The sequence below is a fragment of the Cervus elaphus genome, chromosome 23 (assembly GCF_910594005.1).
Source record: "Cervus elaphus chromosome 23, mCerEla1.1, whole genome shotgun sequence".
Lineage (NCBI taxonomy): Eukaryota > Metazoa > Chordata > Mammalia > Artiodactyla > Cervidae > Cervus > Cervus elaphus.
In genome coordinates, this window is record NC_057837.1 from 52942881 (window position 1) to 52964424 (window position 21544).

Here is a 21544-nt window from a genome sequence, read left to right on the forward strand (position 1 = left end):
GTGGGGGTTCTGCAGCAGCATCCCAGAGCCCAGTGTCCACCCCAGGGGTGCTGAGAGGCTGTAGTGGTGGTTCCCTGGTCCCAGCTTCGGGACCCCTGGATTGTAAGGTCATTGTGGTTCTTCAGCTCACGCCGTGTGGGGATAGCATCCTGTTGGCTTGCTTTCTGTCACGTGGCTGGAGGCCTTGCAGTGCTCTGGGAGACCCAGTCTACTCTTCCAGCAGTCCCGCTCCACCTATCCTCCACCCCCAGTCCCTGTCAACACCTTTTAAAATTCCCCAATTCCCTATGTTGAATCTGTTTGTGCTTATAAAAGCCTGGATGTTTCCTTCTTCATGGAACCTGACCAATCACCATGGTACACCCCTACTCAGGCTCCAAAACCCGGCTTCAGTCTCCAGCTCCAGGATGATTGACCTCTTTTGCCAGGCTGATGTGGGTACCTCTCCTCTTGGCCAGAGGGACCCAACTCCTCCACAGTCACCCCATCTTAGACTTTCCCACATGACAGTGACATTTCCTGTTTACTTTCTGTCATCCCCACTGGACTGTGACCCCCAGAGGTAGGGACTGGGTCTTCTCAGCCATGCATCTGCGTGTTTAGCAGAGAATCTTGCCTCTGGCAGGCACTCTGGGAGCATTTTATGGAATGAATACAGAGAAGGTAGCAACTTGTCAGTTCAAAAGGATTTAGGAGAAACTGTAAGATTCATAGATTGAGAAAAAAAAGCAATTTAACCTTCCCCTTTGGCAAAAAGAAATTCACTTCTTATTAAGAGATTTTATTAAGAGCAATGTACCTGGTGGAGTTCATGGCTGATGAGGGGCAGCTCTCAGATCAAGGGTCTCATTTCAGGTCTAATATCTGGGATCACTTCGTGGACCTGTCCTCCTGCTGGTGCCCAGGCTGCTGTGGAGGAATTTCAGAACTGATGGCCAGATTGATGAGGGAAAACAGCTCTGGTTTTTGAGGCAGAAAGTCCTGGCTCTGCCACTCACTGGTACTGTGGCCTTGGGCAAGTGACAGCACTGCCCGAGTTCAGTCCCCATCTGCAGAGTGGTGCTGGTGACATCTACATGGTAGGGTTGTTGTGAGGGGCAAATGTGGTTTAGAAGAAGCACCTATGACTGAGCCATCGCCTGATGCATGGTGGCTGGGATAAGATTTCAGTCACTTGAGATTTCAGGCTTTTCCATTTTCATTTGGGCAAAAACGGTTCCCACCACTGACCTCTTGTTGGACTGTAGCTGAGGTCAAGGGGTCCCTGCATGTGGTTATGAGTGTGAGGCCTACGGTTCTGGATTCAGAACACAGGAAAAGGGTGGTCCATTCTTCCTAAGCGCGGACTGGATTCTGGCTCAGGATCTGTTCCCAGGTGGTTGGGAGTGACAGAGGAGCATCATGGGAAATGGCGCAGCAGGGAGGGTCACGCTTCGGAGAGGTGCCAACCTCAGTGTGGGTCCTGGCTCCACACCTGAACCACTGTGCTCCCTGGAGTAGCACCCGTGCTACTTCACCTCTCTGGGCCTCATTTTCTTTACTTGCAAAGTGGAACTTACAGTGCTTCCCTCACAGGGCTGCTGGGAGCTTATTAAAGATAATTTATACCTGATCCTGGCATCGTGCCTGGCACAGTGACTAATGGCATCTATGCACATGCTGCTTATGGGCATCAGTGAGGAAGGAGCTCACAGCATGGGCTCTGGCGTCAGATTAACTTGAGCTTGGTTCTCATCCATCTGAGAGCTGTGTGCCCTTAGCTGGGTCACTGCCTCTCTGAGTGCCGCTTCCTCTGACGGAGGAAGACAGTAATGGCACCCACCCTGGGGGTTTGCTATGAGGATAAGATGACGTCACACGTGGAGACGACTCATGGGGGTGTGGGGCATCGGTAGATGCATGACAACCATTAGCTGGAATGATAAACTTCCACGCCCAGCTGAGGCGAAGCAGGAGGAAACAGGAGGTTTGGCCCGTTGGGAAGGGACGTTCTCTCCAGTTCCAGTTCAGCTCGGCTGCTGGCATCTGTCTGCACTCTTGGCTGAGGGAAGGCAACGCAGCTTTCCCTCTGCCTTCTCATTGCTACTGCAAAGCTTTCCTCCTGAGGAAAGCAGCCACCTGCTTCCCCAGCCCTTTCCTGCTCCCTCCATTTTAAGTGTTTTTAAGTATATAACTTATAAGCACATTCATAATGTTGTGTAACCATCATCGCTATCCATTTCCAGAACTTTTTCATCCCAAACAAAAACTCTGATGTTTAAGCACTATTTACACGTCCTCCCAGCCCTTAGTAACTTCTATTGTATTTTCTGTCATTATGAGTTTGCCTATTCTAAATACCTCTAAATATAGACATAGAAGTGTACTGTATTTGTCTTTTTTGTTGCAGGCTTATTTTACTTATAATGTTTCAGTGTTCATCCATGTTGCAGCAAGTATCAGAAGTTCAGTCCTTTTTATGGCTGAATAATACTCTACGACATGTAGAGACTACTTCACTTGTCTGCTGATTGACGCTGGTTTGGCTCTTGTGAATAATGCTGCTGTGAACATTGGTGTACCAGTATTTGTTTGAGTCCCTGTTTTCAGTTCTTTTTGGTATACACCTAGGTGCAGAATTGTGAGGCCATATGGCGATTCTATATTTAATATTTTGAGGAACCACCAACACTTTTTCCACAGCAGCTGTACTGTTTTACAGCCCCCCCCCCACCACAATATGTCTGCCTTCATAATCTACACTCCACCAGCATGTACGCAGGTAACAATCAGACAAACTGACATCTCTTATCAGCCAGGGACAAACACTATGAAGAGAAATAGAGCCAGGCAAAGGATCAGGATTGATGGGGCAAGGGTGGGCAAGGGGCCTGTTTGAGGAAGTGAAGTTTAAGCCAAAACCTAGATGAAGTGACGGAGTGAACAGGAAGGCAAGAAGTGTTCCAGATGGAAGGCGCAGCACAAGCGAAGTCTCCGCAGCAGGAACGTGTTCGTTTGTCTGAGGAGCAGCCGGGAGCCGGGGTGGCTGCTGAGCAGTGAGCGGGCAGGAAGCGGGAGGTCGGCAGAGAGAAGGCCCTGCAGGTGAGGAGTGTGGATCGTATTCCAAGTGAGATGAAAACCACCGGAGTGTTTTAAACAGGAGTATAGTATAATCTGAGTTACATTTGTGAAAGTATCCCTCAGGTTGCTGAAGACTCAAGTAATAGGTAGGGGCTAAAGCTGGAATGAGGGGCCATTGGGGCTGGAGCTGTCATCCATGACAGAAGTGATGGGGGCCAGACCAGGGCGACAGAGCCACAAACAGTGAAGACATCCAATGACTTGGGTGTGAGGCCAGAGAAAGAAGGAAGTCAAGGATGGCTTCTCCTCAACTCTCCTTGCTTCCAGGCCTCTGCCCACAATGCCCTTCCTTCCCTTTGCTGGACATTTCCTACTCCCGCATCAGCTCACCTGGCTCTCACCTCCCAGACTCTGCTCCTCCCCTGCCCTCGACAAGGCTCTTCTGTCTTCCCACAGTGATCCTGGTCTCCTTCCAGCCCTGTACTCGTCACACCTCTAAGAGTGGCCTGTTCCTACATCCGGCCCCTGATCTGGATCACGAGCACAGAGAAGGCAGAATTGCAGGCTATGCATTGCACTTCTAGGGCCAAACACACTGTTACATTTCAATATGAGAGTAAGAGAGAGAGAGAGACTGAGCATTGCTCCACCTCAAGCACAGGCTCTGACTTTGCCTGTCCCGTGGCGGCCATGCAGCCTGCAGCTGGTGTGGGTCCTCCGAGAGCCCTGCCAGGCACACTGCAGAGTGAAGACTGGAAGCTGAGCAGAGGGTGGGACTCAATTCCCTGGAATCCTCCTGAGTGACCCATGGTCAGCTGCTCCCACATTCCAGGGCAACAGGTGGATATAGGAAAGACACAGATCTCCATGAGTGAGACGGAGCCAGGGTGGGGAAAGGCTGGGAAGTGGTCCAGCCTGGGTCAGGGCACAGGTCTGAAGTCCACGGCCTGGCTTGAGGCCATGAAGGCGTGGCTCTGCTATGTTCTATCTGCACAACTTTGAAGCTTCACACAGCCTCTGTTCCCTAAAGCGGGGTGGGGATCGCATTCTAATTGCAGGGCTGTTGGGAAAAATCAAGTGTGTTAATAACTGTGAGCAGTTGACAACAGGGCCTGGCATGACGGGTGGCCTTAAGAAGCTGCCTTTATATTTTCACTTTTCTATCTCCTGCCAAGTTCTTCCTTATTCCTCCCTAACAGAATGGTTTGAGGACTGGTGGTTACAAATGCCTTCTTCTCTTCCGTCTTTGTTTTTGGTTCATGTCAAGATCTGAATCAGAGATGTGTGCCCTGAAGACACGGCAGAGACTGGGGGTACTCCTGACCCTGCACAAGGTAGGTGCTGTCCCCGGTCCCCAGAAGACTCGGGGACTGAAGGAGGCCAGGTATCCACCAGTAACCACCAGAGTAAGCGGGGGCGTTGGGATTCGAGCCCAAGTTAGCTTGTTCCAGTTCTATGGTTTCCCATCCCACGTGCTGCTGCCGTGGGGTCTGTGATGTGATGGAGCATCGCTGAGCCCAGAGCGGGGGAGTTTTGTGACAAGCTCCTCTAGGATAGGGGAGAAGGCTGTTCCTGGCTTTGTCCTGTATGTGTGTAAGGAAGGAAAAGAAAAGCAAGTGAATGAACTGTTTGCTGTCAAGGCGGACAACAGACTCTGGGGGGGAAGGATATGAAACATGAATGACTTAAAGCAGGACTATTCACAGCATCTCCATGCCTGCTGTTTTTACTTCTCTTTATGATGAACAAAAATCAAGAGAGGCCCTATGCCTCTATTCTTCCAGTGCCTGCTGGCTTTTAGGAATGGGTATCCATGTCTTAGGGCCTTTGTCTATTCAAGGTTATTACCAAGAGCTTCTAGAGGTAGGGTCGAGGGGGAGGAGGTGATGGTGAGCAATAAGAAGACAGAGAGCCATTGGGGTGAGGACTTGGCCTTGAGGGTAAAGAAGCTACTGCAGGTCCCAGATACTCAGGTGGCAGTGAACAGCCTCTAGCCAATCCCTCTGGGTTGCCAGGCAGGGAAGCAACCTGAGGTGTGGCCACTAACTCACTCACTCAACCAGGGTACCCCGGGTCTTTGCATCTGCCTGTCAGCTCCAACACGCTGTTTGGGAAAAGGGATGAGGACAGAAAGGAGGACAAGATCAGATCCAAAGAGTCCTCTCTGGAAGGGAGGAGGGAAGCCTCCTCTCAAGGCTGGAGGGGGATGTGAGGGATCTGAGCTTGGGGGCTGAGGGACTGGGTTCAATTCCTCCCCTCTCCCTGTGTGTCTGGGGCCTCCCTGAACTTCAGCTGCCTAAGGAGTTCAAGGATGCACTGTGGTATCCACACCACCTGTTTGCTTGTTGTGAGGATACAATGAGCCGTGCAGAAGTGTCTGAAACATAGTCGGTGCCCAGAGAACAGCCCCTTGCATCTTCCAGCTTGTAATGAACCAGGTGCTGAGAGAAGATGATACCCTGGAGAACCGTGGGGTGTCAGAGCAGGAATGACGTTACTGATCATCAGGACCCATGGTCACGGAACCCTCATCATGCGCTCTGTGGCACGTCTCTTGTTTCAGCCTCACAATATCTAGATGCTGCTGTCTCCATTTTATAGGTGAGCAAACTGAAGCTGAGGCTGGAAACTTGTCTAGGGTCTCTCCCCTCGTGAGCGAGAGCTGGGAGTCAAATCCGCAACCTAAATAGTATTAGGCATAGCCTCTGCTACACTGTGCAGATGGAGGGACAGTCCCAGGGAAGGAAGCTCCTGCTCCCCGCTCTCCAGGGTAGGCAGAGTCAAGGCTTCAGGTCCAAGGAAGGTGTCAGATGAACCTGGGTTTGGATCCTTGCTTGGTGACTTACTTGCTTTGTGTCTTTGAGCAAGTTTCTCAGCCCTCAAGCTTCCTTTTCCTCATCTGCAAAATGGAAATAATATTCACTACCTGGCCAGGTCATGGAGACTAAACTGGGCAACACCGGCTAACTGCCCAATACGGCATAGGTCCTTGTGAAATGGGCAGCCCCCTCCTGACCTCAGAAACAGCGGTGCTGCCCACCATCAACTGCTTATCTGCAGCTGACTGAGGGGAGAAGCGTGTTCTCTTCCAAACTTAGAGACCCCCCCCCTACACGCTGGAAGGTATTTGGAGCCACGAAAGGTGCAGTCTTCAAACTGCTCCCCGCACAGGCTGAGGGTGCACACGAGGTGGGTTTGCTTCCCGCCCATAGTGCATGCAAAGGCACCCTGTAGCCCAGATTTTGAGGAGGATTTCATGATATTCCTTCTGTGTTGCCGACAGAGAAAAATAAACCGCGGCTCCTGGCTGCTGGGGAAGGGCTGTGCGTCTGCCAGGGCTGGTTGCGCCTGGCACCAGCTCAGGCATGTACCAGAGTCGACTGTCAGTGGCAGGCAAATGTACACACAAAAAACATTCCAGCACACACATGCACCAGCCAGGCACGGAGCCACCACAGCACGCAGCGCAGGGCCACTCACGCCCCTGCTGGCTTCCTCTGCCTCTTCCCTTTCTTCTCACAGGACTCTCATAGCCTCCGTCTCTGCATCTGTTCCTCGTGTGGCTTCTGAGTTTGTCTTCTGTCCTGGCCGCTTTATCTCTCTTCCTCTGACTGTCTCTCTGGGTTTCCTCTCTCTGACCGTCGACACTCTCCTTGTGTGTCTGTGTTTCTCGGACTCTTTTCTTCCCTGCTTTGTCTGTAATGCTGCCTGTCTTCCAACACGGTCTCTGTCACTGATTCTCTCTGAATCTTTGTTTTGCTCTCTGTTTCTCTGACTCTCTCTCTCCCTCTGTCTCCTTCTGTCTCTGTATCTTTCTGGTTCTCTCTGTCTCTTATCTGTTTGTCTGTCTGACTCTGTGTCCATCTGTCTCTTTATCTCTCTGTTTCTCTCTGTCTCTTGATCTCTTTGTCTCCATATCTGTTTGTCTGTCTGTTTCTCTCGATCTCCATCTGCCTCTCTATCTCTGTCTGACTCTCTCTGTGTATCCATCTGTGTCTTTATCTCTCTGTCTCTCTCTGACTCTGTCTCCCTCTGTCTCTTGTCTCTTTCTGTCTTCATATCTGTTTGTCTTTTTGTCTCTCTCTCGGTCTCATCGGTCTCTATATCCTCGTCTCTCTCTCTCTGAGTCTCTCTCTGTCTCTCTAACTCTTCCTGGCTCTGTCCTTCCCCACCTCTCTCTCTCTTTTTTTCTGTGACACTCTCCTGGAAATGCATCAAAGACTGAAGTGGCCGGATTTCAAGTGACAAACAGCACTACACACAGGATCCACCCCCCTCCCAACGCGGCTGCCTTCCTCCCCCACATCCCCTGTCACGAAGAGAAGCCTATTGTGTGGGGCCCAGGGAGCTCGAGTTGAAGGGCCCGGGGGTCTGCGCCTCTGACTGCTCTGAGCTACTTCCCCATTGGCTCTGAGCAGCGTGCGCTGAGCAAGGGCTGAGTGACAGGGGGAGGCTCTAGTCCATAAAAGGGGGGCCGAGGCACCAGAACTGCCATTCTAAGGGGCTTTGGCTGTGCGCACAGCTGCCTCTTTGGCACCTCCTTCTGAGCCGGAGTCAAGATAACCCCTGAGTCTTGGACCAGTCACCTGCTGCCACCACCCTCCGACCTGCTGGGCCTGAAGCTGCCCAGGGACAAAGAGGAACACAGGTAATATCCAGAGGGTGCTGCAACCCTCTCTCTTGGTTTTATTTATTTTTTCCTGATTCTCTGAACCTGGAGAAGGTGGGAGCTTGGGCTGGGGAATTTCAGGTTTGGGTCTGACTGTCCGGCAGAGGTAGTAAGAGTTGTGTGGTTAGTTTACAAAAGCCAGATCAGTTCGAGACAGACTGCTCTTCAGAATTTCCTTCTCTGTACAGCCCTGTCTTGAACAGGTGGGTTGCTCCTTCCCAAGAGGACCACCCCTCGGTTTTGTCTGCGGGATGCTTCTTCTTCTGGCAGGCTGCCTCCCCACAGCGGTGTCCATGTGAGAGCAGGATGCCCTGGGTGAAGGAAATGAAAGGTTTAGATCATCAGGGTAATTTTAAAGGTCAGTGATTCTCGCTGGACTTACAGAACAAGAGCTTGGGGACATTAACGAGATGTCAGAGCTCTGGCATTTACCATGTATCATGTACATCAATGTACAACCAAGTTCAGCCTTTTCATTCTTTTCGGATCGTGTTTAATTGCTGACAGGGTGCTGGCTTGAGTGGCTTCCTATGATGTGATTTTACACAGAAGTGAAGTTTGGGGTTGTTTTGTTGGGAGGGAACAGGCAGAGAGAAGGATAGCATGCCAGGAGACATAGGCTTAGCAGGATGTTTCTTGTCAGTCTTACTTTGAGAGGACTTGTTGCTTTCTTGTAAATTATAGGCAGAGGAGTCAAGGCTAGGTGGGGAGGAAACTCAGATGGGAAAGACATTTGCTCTGGTAAAAAGATATCTGCATTCAAAGAAAATATTATTGAATCTCAAGGTCTGATTCGCAAAAAAGGCTGGTGAGCTTCAGGGGTGGTGGTGGGAACCTGCTGATGACTCCCAGATTGAATAGTAAATTCTGTGACCTCAGACTTTTTCCTGGGTATCTTTTGTGTAGAATCTCCAAGCTTTACAAACATTCCTTAATTAAGCCTCCAAGCTTCCCAAGAGAAACAACCTCTTCAGGTTATTGGATTTGATTTCAGTTTCCTTCCCACAGACCAAAAGTCTTCATTACCATTTTTTTCCCAAGGGTTGGGAAAATACACAAGTCTTGTCTTTCTAATTTGACAGGCTTTCCAGTGAAGATCTGTTGCCAAATGTTACAGAATGTCAATCCTCTTCTCTGCATTTTCTCCCCCTGCGCCCCTGTGCCACCGCTGCACCTTCCATCTCCTTTCCCTCACCTTCCCCCCCCCAGTCCCACCCCACCTTGTCTTTTGTTCTATTTTTACAGGTCATTTATCTCCAGGCTTTGAGATCTGCGTGGGGGAGCTGTTGCAGCAGCCCTAGCCGGGTGAGCTGTGCCGCCTGAGGGAGGTTGCTGAAGGGATCTCAAGCCCACTGCTTTGCCCCAGAGGAGCTAGAGGTGTGATGGGTGGCAGGTGAATCCCATGTTTCCACTATCGCTGGAAGGGGATACCACAGAGACTTCTTAGCAGAATCTAACACATTGTTTAGTAGAGTGGGCAAAGGGACCAGCTCTGAGGCTGGTCCCCTTAAGCACATGGAGAGGAATTAGGGTCTTCAGGAGCCAGGAATTTTTCATTTGACATCTAAATGGGCATCTCACAACACCCAAGACAGTGTTGGGTTCAAGTCCCAGATCCACCACTCATTTGCTGTGTGACTGGGCACAGGAGCGCTCCCTACTGAATAATTGCTCCTCTGAGCAATAAAGACAGGATTTTACCTCCTGAGGTTATTGTGAGATCCTCATGGGATACAGTAAGATGCCCGGCATTTAGGTACTCAGTAAATGCTAGTGTGACTCCTCAAGTTTTCACTCTTCAAAGTTTCAGAAATGGAGCCATCCCCTCCCCTCAACCTATCATCCCACTCCATCACGCTGTACGTTACATCCAGGAAATATGATGCAGCGTCTAATACTTCTGTTTGCGGGGCCAGCGCTCCTCTCCCTGCCCTCCCCCTTCTCTCCACATCAACAGAAGACATTATGTCTTCAGCTCCTGCCTTAGGTTTGAAGTGTCTTCTTGATTGATCCTCTTTCCACACCACCCCCCCCCCCCACCGCCCCCCACTGCCCACCTCTTGGGTCATTCTTGCACAATTATTGTATTTATTAGATGTCTTCCATCTTCCAAGCAGGATCAATAGTTGGTGATTTGATTCCATCTCATGTCTGATAAAGTGCAGTCAGCTAGCTGATATCTTTCACCATTTTCCCTCATCCCAGCCCATAAATGTTGGCTAATCTCACTGGATCTGACAAAGGGCTAAAACGATTTCACTGCGACAGAGTTGGCCTTTGTGACAGGCAGTAAACATCGTTGGAAGCACTCAGGTAAGCCCAGGATCAGGCCCTGGAGATGGAGAAGTGTCCCTGGCTACTATGAAGTTAGATGTCATTAATCCTTCCAGCCTGGGTCCAGATGGATGCTCCTGGGGGCAGGGCAATGGCCCAGGGCCATGAGGCACATCTCTTGGCTCAGGAGGCCTTTCCCTGCATCTTTCCAGCCACCCCCCTGGCCAGAGTGGTTACGGCGGGCCACAGGCTTGCTCACCAGGGGCAATGTGTTCATCAGCATTGGGTCCCTTGGCCTATTATTGGACAGTTTGATTTAACCCGACAAGATCTTACAGAGCAGTCATTGTGTGATTGGACCTCTGGTCCACTGGCCACTAGAAATACAGGGCAGAACAGAGGGTTGATGGAGAAGGGAATTGGTGTTTGTGATTCACATAGGAGGCCAACCTCCTGATCAAGGCTCTCTGCTTTCTCTCCATCCCACCTCTTGTCCCCTCTCCTCCGCCTTCCTCTTCTTTATACTTTCTCCCTCTCATTTCCATTCACCCTCTCCCCATCTCTGCTTCTTCTCTGTATTTTCTTTTCCCTCATGGCCTGTCATCTTACTCTCTGCTTTTCTAGGCTCTTCATCTCTTTCTCTCCATATGCAACCCTTGACCACTCTCCTTGCTTCTCATCCTCTCTTTCCTCTGTGTGTCTTTTCACCTCCATCTCTCTGTCCACCCTCCACTGCTTTTCTCCCCATCTCTTAATTGTGTCCGATAACAAAGGGTCAGAATTCCATAGGAATCCTGCTCTCAAAAAGCATTCTTTCAAAACTATACTTAATGATCCAGTCATGACCATGGTTTGCAGGGTGGTCCCCCTGTCTAACCTCTAGGTTGATGATCCATTCTTTGTTAATGACTCTAAAGGCCTAACAAAAGTGCTATTTTCCAGTTTGGGGGGATTCTGTTAGCCAGCCCACTGGAGACCCACAAAGGTGAACTTTATGTATTTTCGAGTAGGGTCGAACTCCTGGAACAGTCTGATCTTCAGGACCGTGATCATGCCTAGAGTTCAGGCGGTTTGTGGAGCAGAGCCTCAGGCTGATGCTAAGCAAGCCTGCTCCCTGTGGCCTGGCCTCTTGGCCCAGTCATTTTGCTTCTCCAAGTCTCTGTTTTTCCACCAAGTAGATGGGCTAATAGTGCCCAGGCTACCAGATCCTGCTAAAGGATGTTGTTGTTGAGATACAGGCCCCTTGCTGTGCCCTCAGAAGGGCATGAGGAGGACTCAGAATCCTGTCTCAGCTACACACCTGCTTGGGCCTTGGGGTGGGGTGTGGGGGGCTCTGTCACAGGGTCCTCACTCTTCCATCAGGAACCTGAGCCTATAATACTAGCACCTGCCCTGGAGGGTCCATGGGAGACTGGGGTCTGGCCCAAAGTGGCAGCACAGTGCTTGCTGGAGTCATGGCCTGGGTGTGGGAGGCTCCAATTCTGTCTCCATTTCCCTCCTGACTCATGATCTGACCTTAAACAAGTGACTTCATTTCTACCTTTTCCCATTTCCTCTTCTATCAAATAGGGATAATCATATGCGATAAAGTGCTCAGAGAGATAATTGCGATGTTAAATCAAGCCATTATTATTCCTTGCTGGCTTTTTAAATGAAAATGCTCGCTGCTCCTCAGAGTCCTCTGACTATAAGGTAGAAATATTGAGAGGGGAGAAGAGGGCAAGCAGTCCCTTCCCTTTGAAGGAACTCTGGGCCCTTGATGAAGAAAGATCTATGGTGCGCTGGCCTTTGTTGGGACCATCCAGGGGCCCGAATGGAGCCACGACGGGGAGGTGACATGCAACCCACTGACAGATGAGAAGACGGGGGCTTGGAGAAGGGGACGATTCCTCTCTGATTTCCCCAAGAAAATCAGCTTCAAAACTATTAGAATAATTAGATTTATAAAATGGCTATAAAATAATGAAAGCAGGGGTCAGCAAGCTTTTTCTGTAAAAGACCAGACAGTTACACTTATGGGCAGTCTGGCATCTGTTTCAATGCTCAGCTGTGCTTTTGTCACAAGACACGCTATAAACAAACGGATGGTGTATGAATCAGGGTTCTCCAGAGAAACGGAAATGGTGGGATGTATACATATAGTGAAAATTTTATTAGGAGTGGATCATGTGATTATGGAGGCTGACGAATCCAAAGTGTCCTTTTCCCTTAGGGGAGAGTCACCCTCCTCCCCCGCCAGCCCCTGCTTTCCTGGCTGGGCTGTCATACTGTGCCTGGAGGTGGTGGCTGAGGAAATGCTTCCTAAACTAGCAAGTGCAGAGGTTTCCCTTTGGGGGACCCTTCTGAGGCTCCTTCACCATAGACTACGCAAGCCCCCCACCTCAGCCCCCTCCCCGGGGTCTGTGCGCTGACTCACTGCCCCTTGAGCTCATTCAGCAGACTCACTTCCGCATCTCACACAGAGGTGAACAGCCAAGTTCCTTTTCTCCTGCCTCCTCCCAAGTCAGGAATGAGCCGGCAGGGCTATCTCTGATGTATGACTTATAAGCTAATCCTCACAGCAAAGGCGAAAAGGCTCCCTGGGGGGACTCAACTGACGTTGCTCAATAATTTGTTTATCCTACACAAGGAAGGAAGCAGGATGGTTTAGGAAAACCTCAGGGCTGATGTGTTGCTGTTACACACCAGAGAGATCCATTCGGAGGCCTAACTCTCCCCCTAACAAGCCAAGGAAACTTGGGCAAGGAACGTCTCTCCCAGCCTCAGTCTTGTCCCACATACAGTGGGTATGCAAGCATGAGTGTTGTGAGGGTGAGAATAATGCATGTAAAGTGGTAACATACAGCCTGGCACTGAGGATCGATGTGACCATGAACAGAGAGCTCTGAACGCATCAGTACATAGTAGGGTCTCTACACGAGGCAGTTAATTCATTCAACACCTCTTTTTGGTTTGTTTCTCCAGTGTTCGAGGTCCTATGTTATTACCCCTTTTTGCCTTTTTCTTTTCCATCTGCTGTAGCCCAAGTGAAGTTGGAATGGATCCTTCATACTCCCCCTGTTTCCTCCTCTACCCCCATCCGCTCTTTCTGTGTCTTCCCCTTGACAGCCTTGCCTCTCTCTCCCCTGCTCCTGTGTCTCTAGTCACTTCCCCCTCTTCCCTCCCTGTTCTCTGTCTTTGACTGGTTTTCACTTCCTCGCTGTCCCCTCCTTCCCTTACTTCACTCCCTTGGTCTCATTCCCCTTCTTCCTCTCTTCCCTTTCCTACCTGCCTCTTCTCTTCCCCCGGCCTGCCCCCACCTCTCCCCATGGTTTCATTAACATCTGCCGAATTTCTTTAGCAGGTATTGGTTTTAGACATCCTGTGGACCCGTGAGGTTTCTCTGGGGGCACAGAAGTGTGAGTCAGAAAAATTCAAACTGGGTTTCTGAGAGATCCAGGGTTGCCTGTTATTCATTCTACACATGTGTGCTCTTCTTGTTCCTGTTCTAGCTCTGCATTCGGCGCAGGGGACATCATCCGTTCATTCATTCATTTAACAATCTAACTTCCTTAGTTTTCCCATCACATTAGAATGAAATGCAAGCGGCTCGTGGGCCTGCAAGGGCTGACACCATGCGGCCTCTGCCCAAGTCTCCTGTCTCCCCCCTTACGCTGTTCCTGTCATCCTCACACACAGCCTCTCTCACCTCAGGGCCTCTGCACTTACAGAGTCTGCCCTGGCAGGGAACTCGGAAGGAGGCAGTTGTGTGATACACAGAGAGCTGTGAGCAGTCAAAGGAGAAGCCTAACCTAGACAGACTTCCTGAAGGAGGTAACTAAGATTGAGTTTTAAAGAACAATGAGAGGCAGGCAGGTCAGAGGGAGACGGGAGTGTGGAGGTGGTGATAAAGGTGCTCCATGTGCAAAAGTTTGGGGGACAGGGCACAGAGGGCATTTCTCATAGAGCTGCAGGTGATGTGGTCAGGCCCAGGTCAGATGGTGCGCACACCCAGCCTGCCTGCATGTCCTTGCTGGGGTTGCTTGCTTAGATGTGATCTCTCTGTGCCTCTACTTCCTCACTGTAGAACGGGGAGAATATCGGTCCCAGCCTTAGGGGGTTATTACGAGCACCCCTTATACTGAGACTCATACAGGACTCAGCAGAGGGCCCAGCACGTGGTAAGCTGGGTCAATGGTGGCTCTCCTTGGCAGGAAAGCCCTGGACAGCCTGGCGAAGGGGCAGGTCCTCTCAAAGGTGATGGAGAAGCCAAATGCAGGGCAGGGTGCAGTCAGACTGGATTCAGAATTGTCCTCTGGTTGCCTGTGGAGGGTTCTCGGGGGACAAGATTAGAGGCTGTTCTGGAAGCAGGAGGAAGGAGCTGGAGGCTGGGGTGCCTTGAAGGAGCTGGGGCCATACCTGGTGGTTAGGAAGGTGGGCTCTGGAGCCAGACTGCCTGGGTGCAAATTCCAGCTTTTCTGCTAACTAGCTGTGGAGTCTTTGCAGGTGTCTTAACTCAGTTTTCTCGTCTGTGAAGTGGGCATGACAATAGTACCCACCACACACAGTTGCTGTGAGTATAAATGAGTTCATTCATGAAAGTTACTCAGAATATCATGAGTGCTCACTAACCATCAGATCGGCTAGAATGATCCTTGCTGGATATAAAGGAAATGGATGAAAGAAAGGGATGCTGTCACTGTATTTGCGTGGGACAGTGAGATCTCAAATCCAGCTTCCTACTGTAGCCACCGAGCAGGAAGCTTCCAGTCAGGAGTAAGAGGGCGTTGCTGCTGCCCATCCCCAGTGGATGAGCAAGACCTTGCTAATCTTGTACCAGGCCAGCCCAGCCATCGCTGATAGGAGGAAAACATGAGCTGCTGCTTTATATCTGCACATAAACAGCACAGCTCACTGACCTGGAACCCAAATCCGCTCAGCAGTTGATAGAGCATGAGAAAAACTCAAGGAAGGAGAGCGGCATGGATGGACACAGGCCCGCCTACGTGAGGTTTTTTCTCTGAACAGAAATAGCCCAGCCTCAAGAGAGGCAGATGAGCCTGAGTTCTCACCTTTGATCGCTGTGTGGCCTCAGGAGATTTGCCAAGCCTCTCTGAGCACCAACTTTCTCATCTACAAAGTGGGGCTAAGAATGCCCACCTCTTACAACTGGCAGGTGGGTTGGGAATAATATACAAGAAAAAGCCTTGTGCATGGGGCCCTCTGGACCTCGTGGAGGTTTCAGCTGTTAATAAATCAAAGTGGTTCTAGAACCTGTAGTCATTACAAGCACACATGTGGTGAGTCAAAGAGAATGGGCCTGCACCCCACTTTCACCACTCACTGGAGGGCATGGGGAACTCACAGAACTGGAAGTGTCCTTCTCACTGGGCATGGATAGATGAGACAACAGACGTAGGGGCTCAGTCAAGGCCTGAAGCACCTCGATAGTGGCTGGGCTCCTCATCAGGCATGCTTTAGAGGGAAACCTCCTGTGTGCTCTGAGACCAGTTCTGGGCCATGGCATGGAGCCCTGGAGCCACAGGTGGAATCTCATAACTCCCCCTCCTCACCTGAGCAAACAGGGCATTGTGCAGGAGGATCTGGGGGATGGAGCGGGGAGGACAGCTGTCTCTGAGAGTGGCGACGGAGGCAGCAGATTACAGGGACCAGGCTGGAGAGTGTGTTGCAGCCCTGCCCATTTCCAGTTCTGTGCTCCTACTTGGCAGCTTTGCATCTTGATATTTGGTTTATAAGGAGTTAACTATGAAAGGAACAGCTTTTAATAGACTCTTTGTGAAGCATTAATTCATCTGCTTAGGATTTATTGAGGGCCTACTATCTGCTGGTCAGAGTTGTGTGTGCTGGGTTATAGTGGGGAACACGCCAGTTAAGGTCTGTGCCTGCAGGGAGCTAATATTCTAGGGGAGAGATGTAATAAACAATGACAAGCATCGAACAGTAGGATAGTCTGAGATGGTGAGTGTTCCGATGAAAACAAAAGCACAGGAATGCAAGAGGAACCAGGAAGCCATGCTAAACCCTGGGGTCAGCAAACATCTCCCAGGTGATGTGACACTGTATTCATTTAGTTACAAGGAGTGAGCCAGGTAAAAATCTGAGGCCACAGTACCACAGATGGAGAAACAGGGAATTAAAGGCCCTGAGGTAGGGGCAAACTTGGCATGTTTGGGGAACACAGAGAAAGTGTTTCAGAGATGAAAACAAGTCACAGCTCCTGCCTTCGTGGAACCAAAGTTTAAAGACTCACATAGGTAGTTACTGAGTAGTGGAATAGTTTAAAAAAGGAGGCACAAATCTCTGGAAAAATACAAAGGAGGAACATCCCTTCCACCTAAGAGATCAGAGGAAGCTGCCTGGAGGAGATGACATCTACTCTAGGACCAAAATGACAGATAACAGGAGAGGACAGGAGGGGTTCCTAGGAAGAGGATTTTCTAGGAGGATTCTCTGGCCCTAGCATGTGCAAAGGGCCAGAGGTGGGACAGGCGCTGCTCCATTCATTAGGGGATTTACAAGTAGCTAAATGTGGTCAGAATGCAGAGTTGAAGAGCTGGCTATAGGGTTAGAATTGAGGATATCTCTGACATTTAGTACTTCCTTGGTGGCTCAGACGGTAAAGCGTCTGCCTACAATGCAGGAGACCCGGGTTCAATCCCTGGGTTGGGAAGATCTCCTGGAGAAGGAAATGGCGATCCACTCCAGTATTCTTGCCTGGAAAATCCCATGGACGGAGGAGACTGGTAGGCTACAGTCCTTGGGGTCACAAAGAGTCAGACACGACTAAGCGACTTCACTTTTCTGACATTTAGGAGAAGGGCCCAGCCTGACCCAATCCAATGGTTCTGATCCTGGAATTGATATGCCAAGAAGGGCATTTCAAGGTGGGCAGGGGGGACCAGCATGGAGATCGGTGAAGGTGGAGCCATGGCTGGGGCAAGGAGGAGTGCTGGTGTGGGAAATGTCCACAGCAGAAAGGACTGGGCTGGGGCCAGCCTGGGGAACGGGGGAGATGGGCAGGGGGTAGAAGCTTCAGAGAATGCAGAAAAACAGATAGCCACGTCTTCTAGCTTGGTGAATGGTCAGAATGGGTTTCAATTCTTGTCCACTTCCTAACTGTGTAAGCAATCGCTTACCCTCTCTGAGCCTCCACGTTCCTATCTGTCTAACGGTACAACCCACATTAAGAACTATTGTGCAGGTTGAATGTGAGCATGTAGGAAAGCTCCTAGTACACTGGGGCACTCAGCATGTTAGTTCCCTTCCTTGACCACTGGCCTTGGGCACCCACTGCTCCTCCATAGGCCTGTTTTCTTGGCTGTAGAATGGGAACAAGAATGGTTGCCTTGCAGTGCAGTGCTGCCAGCAAGAGTTGGCTTTGCAGGCTGAGGACACACCCCACAGAGTAGGCGATCACAGATTTCATTTCCTCTTTCTCCCTCTCCAGCAGGAAGAGCCAAGACAGAATGGTGTGGCAAGGGCTGGTACTGGCTGCTTGCCTGCTCGCACTCCCCTCTGTCTCAGCGGACTGCCCGGCCCAGTGCTCCTTGTGTGCCGTGAAGACCCAGGATGGGCCCCAACCCATCAACCCCCTGGTGAGTTTCAGGCAAGGCTCCTCAATGCCAGAGTGCATGGAAGGGACAAGTCCGTGTGTGGAGCCCAGAGAGAGAAGGTAGCAGGCCTGGGCAACTGTGAGCCTGTTCTGTAGACTCATCCCAGACTGTGCAGAATACGTCCTGCCCTGTGGTCAGTCTGGACAGCTATGGACAGCTGTTTTCCAGACTCCTGTCCCCTCCCCAGACCTTACCGCCAGAAGCTCACTCAGGTCTGGGAGCAAAGCTCAGGTTTCCAGGGAGCCTGTTGCCTGATAACAAGGAATGTCGTTCATGAGGTGGTGTTGACTTTAGGTGTTGGCAGCCCAAGATGAACTTTTCAGGGCTTCTCACAACCAGGCTGATGGGCATTCCCAAATCTAGTCAATCTCCTGGAAGGAGCTCTTTACACCACCGCTTGGCTGGCCTTGCTGGCTTTACTTTGAATCAAGCTCTCCCTGTGCCTCTCCCACAACAACAGATAGCTGTAATAAAGTTTCAAGGCTGTGGTGGACAGGACATGGGCTTTGGTTCTGCCAATTTCTAGTTCCATGACCCTGGAACCCCCTCTCTGAGCCTCAGTTTCCTTGCATGCAAAATGGGAGTGATTCCATGAGCTGATGATGCAAAGTATTATCTCTAGCCACTCTTCACTGAGATGCACACAGCGCACCATGTATTGGTTTGATCTCAGAAGTGCCCAGTGCTTAAGTACGATGACTCATGGCATTAGAACATGGGTTCAAGTTCCAGTACTGTCTAGTATTGTCATTGTGGTCACTGTTATTATCAATACCATCATCATGTTTGAGTCCTCCCTACTTTTTTGAAGTAGATACTGTCATCCCAGGTTTAATGAACCCTTAAACAACTTCTTATATGTGTTCTTTCCACCATTCTGCATTGCTTCTATTCCTCTGTATAAAATGTTTGCAGCATCCTTTATACCCAGCAAAGGTTGGGGTAACCAACTAGTCCCTCTGGAGTCAGAAGCAGAAGATTATGGATGAGCCCAGCAGAGCACTATGGGAAGATCTTCCTTCCAATTTTCACAGTGTCATCTGTAGCCCTGGGCCCTTGGAAAAGCTGTTTCATCTCTCCTCATCCTCCACATGGGCATAAAGTCACTTACCTTTAGGCACCATTGGGAGCATGAAAGTGGGTGGCCTGGGACTTAGCAATGGTTTTTTAATTTTCTCAGACACTAGACAGGGGACTCTCTGGAGCAGGAGCTTGTGGCTTGACAGTTTGATGGAGGTGGCATTACCACTGTGGTCTTCTGGGGTCTCTTGCAGGTTTGCTCCCTGGAATGCCAGGCTGCCCTGCAGCCTGCTCAGGAGTGGGAGAGGTGCCAGGGCCTTCTGTCTTTCCTCACTCCCTTCACTGTTGGGCTCAATGGCAAGGAAGACTTGGAAAGCAAGGCAGTTTTGGAAGAGTCCAGCAGTGAGCCGGCCAAGCACATCAGACCCTACTTGAAGGAACTAGAAAAAAACAGATTCCTTCTGAGCACCCCAGCAGAGGAGAACGCTCTAAGCAGCAGCCTGGCAGAGAAGCTCAGGGGTCTCTCTGGCAGGCTGGGGGAGGGTGCAGTGTCTGAGTTGAATGGGGATGCTCAGCTGAACGATGGTGCCCTGGAGGCTGGAGGGCGGGATTCTGATGAGGAGGAACCCAAGGAGCAGGTCAAACGCTATGGGGGCTTTTTGCGCAAATACCCCAAGAGGAGCTCAGAGGTGACTGGGCAGGGAGCTGGGGAAGGGGAGGGGGATGAGGTGGGCCATGAGGACCTGTACAAGCGCTACGGGGGATTCTTACGGCGCATCCGTCCCAAGCTCAAGTGGGACAATCAGAAGCGCTACGGTGGCTTCCTCCGGCGTCAGTTCAAGGTGGTCACTCGGTCTCAGGAAGACCCCAGTGCCTATTACGAAGAGCTTTTTGATGAGTAAACACCTCCACATCATGGAGTTGAGTCAGGAGCTTCCCATAATGCCCTGGAGATTGGAGTGAACTCATTCATCCGCCCCTATGGTCCCCATCCCCATGCTCAGTTCAGCATTGTCTACAAGACTTCCAAACCTAGTCTGCCTCTCTTCTGCCCAGATGCCGTGTTTGTCCAGGTCAGTGAGAGGGGAGGAGGGAGGTTTCCCTCTCCAGTAGGCTTAGTGCTTGCCTTCAACCCTACATCTGTAAAACTACCAGCAGCAGCAGCTTTGCTATCAATTCACTTTATATGACTCCCCCGTCCCAGGAATCCAGACTGACCTCTTGATCCCTCTGGATCTATGATCAAGTATTCTGATCAATGCCCCTCAGAAGAAAAATGAACATTCCCCCTCCCCATGCAGATATATATATATATATAAAATAAAACATATAAAAGGTAGAAATTTAAAACAAAATAGATATATAAAAATCCTAACAGTTTATTCTCAAACCTCAAAAGCTCTCCCTACTATAGAGACCACGCTTTAGGCAAAAAGCTCAAACACTGCTTTTTATTGGAGCAGGAATTCCTACACTACAGAGTTCGGTCTCCCAGTGGGTTAAACATTCAGTCAGTGTACTCTGAGTTCGTGCTGTTTAGAAACACACCTTTTGAAGAACCCGGTTCCTGGACTTCAGTCCATGTTGATACCCTGGACAGCACCCAACTTCTCACAGGAGAGGACGGGAGTGAAAAATCTCTTTCCAAAATGGTTAATGAGAGCCACTCGCCTTCTGAATGCTGAAACAATCAAGCAGGAGTGAGGCAAACTGATTTGTTCTGTGCAACAGATTTAAAATGTGGACCGGTTCCCTCAGCCCTCATTAAACTAATTAAACTGATCGGTATCACACTCCAACCCCAGGATGAACTGATGCTGAGTCAAGTTGATGAGGTTAAGCACAGCCATGTTCTTGAGCAGCTGAATCTGCTGCCAAGAGTCCAAGCCATCTGGCCAAGCATATGCATTGGGCCTTGGGTAAGGGAATCCAGAAGCAACAGCTAGAAAGGGGAAAAAGTCCTCTTTAGCTCTCACGGCGATTCTTTCCTCTTAATGTCTCAAAATGAAACTAGAAAGAGGAATGAAATGATTAAGTGCTTGAGGCCAAATGAGTTCCTTGATTCAAATAACCCAGAAGCAGAGGAAGTGACCTTAACCTAAGTCCTCGCCTCTCCTCTCCTCTCTCTCTCCCTGTCTCTCTGTCTCTGTCTGTCTCTCAGACCTCTCTCTCTCTCTCTTCACTGTACCCAGGCAATGTGGTTTGGTTTGTGGATCCAGGAGGCTGGTCTAGACGGGGAGGAAATGAACTTGAGTTTGGTTATTTTGTATAAGATGCTACTGAGCACACTTCTTCATGCACAACCCTCGGGCCTCTCTCATGATGTTCTGAAATGTATAGATTGTTTTAGAATTATTTTGTGTGCTTCTCAACATCCCATTTTTTCAGTTTACTTGGAATTTCCTTAGTTCTTAACAGGCTTGTGTTATTTCCAACTCCTTCAGTACAATAAATAAAAAAAAGATGCTGGGCTCTGTGTGTATATGTGTGTGTGTGTGGTTGGGGGGGGGTACCTTAGTCCCCAAGAATGATAAGACCCTTTTCAGAAAAGAGTGCTGGGGAAAGGGGGGGAGGATTATATATATGTGTGTATATATATATATATATACATACATACACACATATATTCAAGTTTAAGAACTAAATGTAGGATAACAGAAAGAGCACAAACTTCAGACTACCCTAGTCCTAATTTTGAAATCTGTTTGACCTTAGGTAAGTCATGTGACCTCTCTGAGCCTTTGTCCCTTCCTCCGTAGAATAAAGATGAACAATGCCAATTTTGTAAGGTGGCTGTGAGGGTCAGGTGTGATCAAATACGCAAAGCTCCTAGAACATAGTAGGCACTCAGTAAATGATGGTTTCTTTCTTATATTGCCTTAAGGAATAGTGACAAAGCTCAAACATA

General features: G+C 49.9%; 1 protein-coding gene and 1 non-coding gene across 2 annotated transcripts in view; both read left to right on the plus strand.

Moving 5' to 3' along the window:
- The window catches only part of PDYN (prodynorphin), a 105535-nt gene extending 84430 nt beyond the window's left edge, over positions 1–21105 (plus strand). The window contains exons 4-8 of the mRNA XM_043883470.1: positions 4328–4394; positions 7583–7708; positions 8975–9122; positions 17451–17598; positions 18891–21105. Of these exons, the coding sequence (XP_043739405.1) occupies positions 9112–9122; positions 17451–17598; positions 18891–19538 (807 nt within the window). The 5' untranslated portion in view covers positions 4328–4394; positions 7583–7708; positions 8975–9111 and the 3' untranslated portion in view covers positions 19539–21105. The remainder of the gene's footprint in view (positions 1–4327; positions 4395–7582; positions 7709–8974; positions 9123–17450; positions 17599–18890) is intronic.
- Positions 16602–16673, plus strand: TRNAC-ACA. The gene has a single exon. It is a non-coding gene; the product is annotated as a tRNA-Cys (tRNA).
- Positions 21106–21544: the final 439 nt, after the last annotated feature.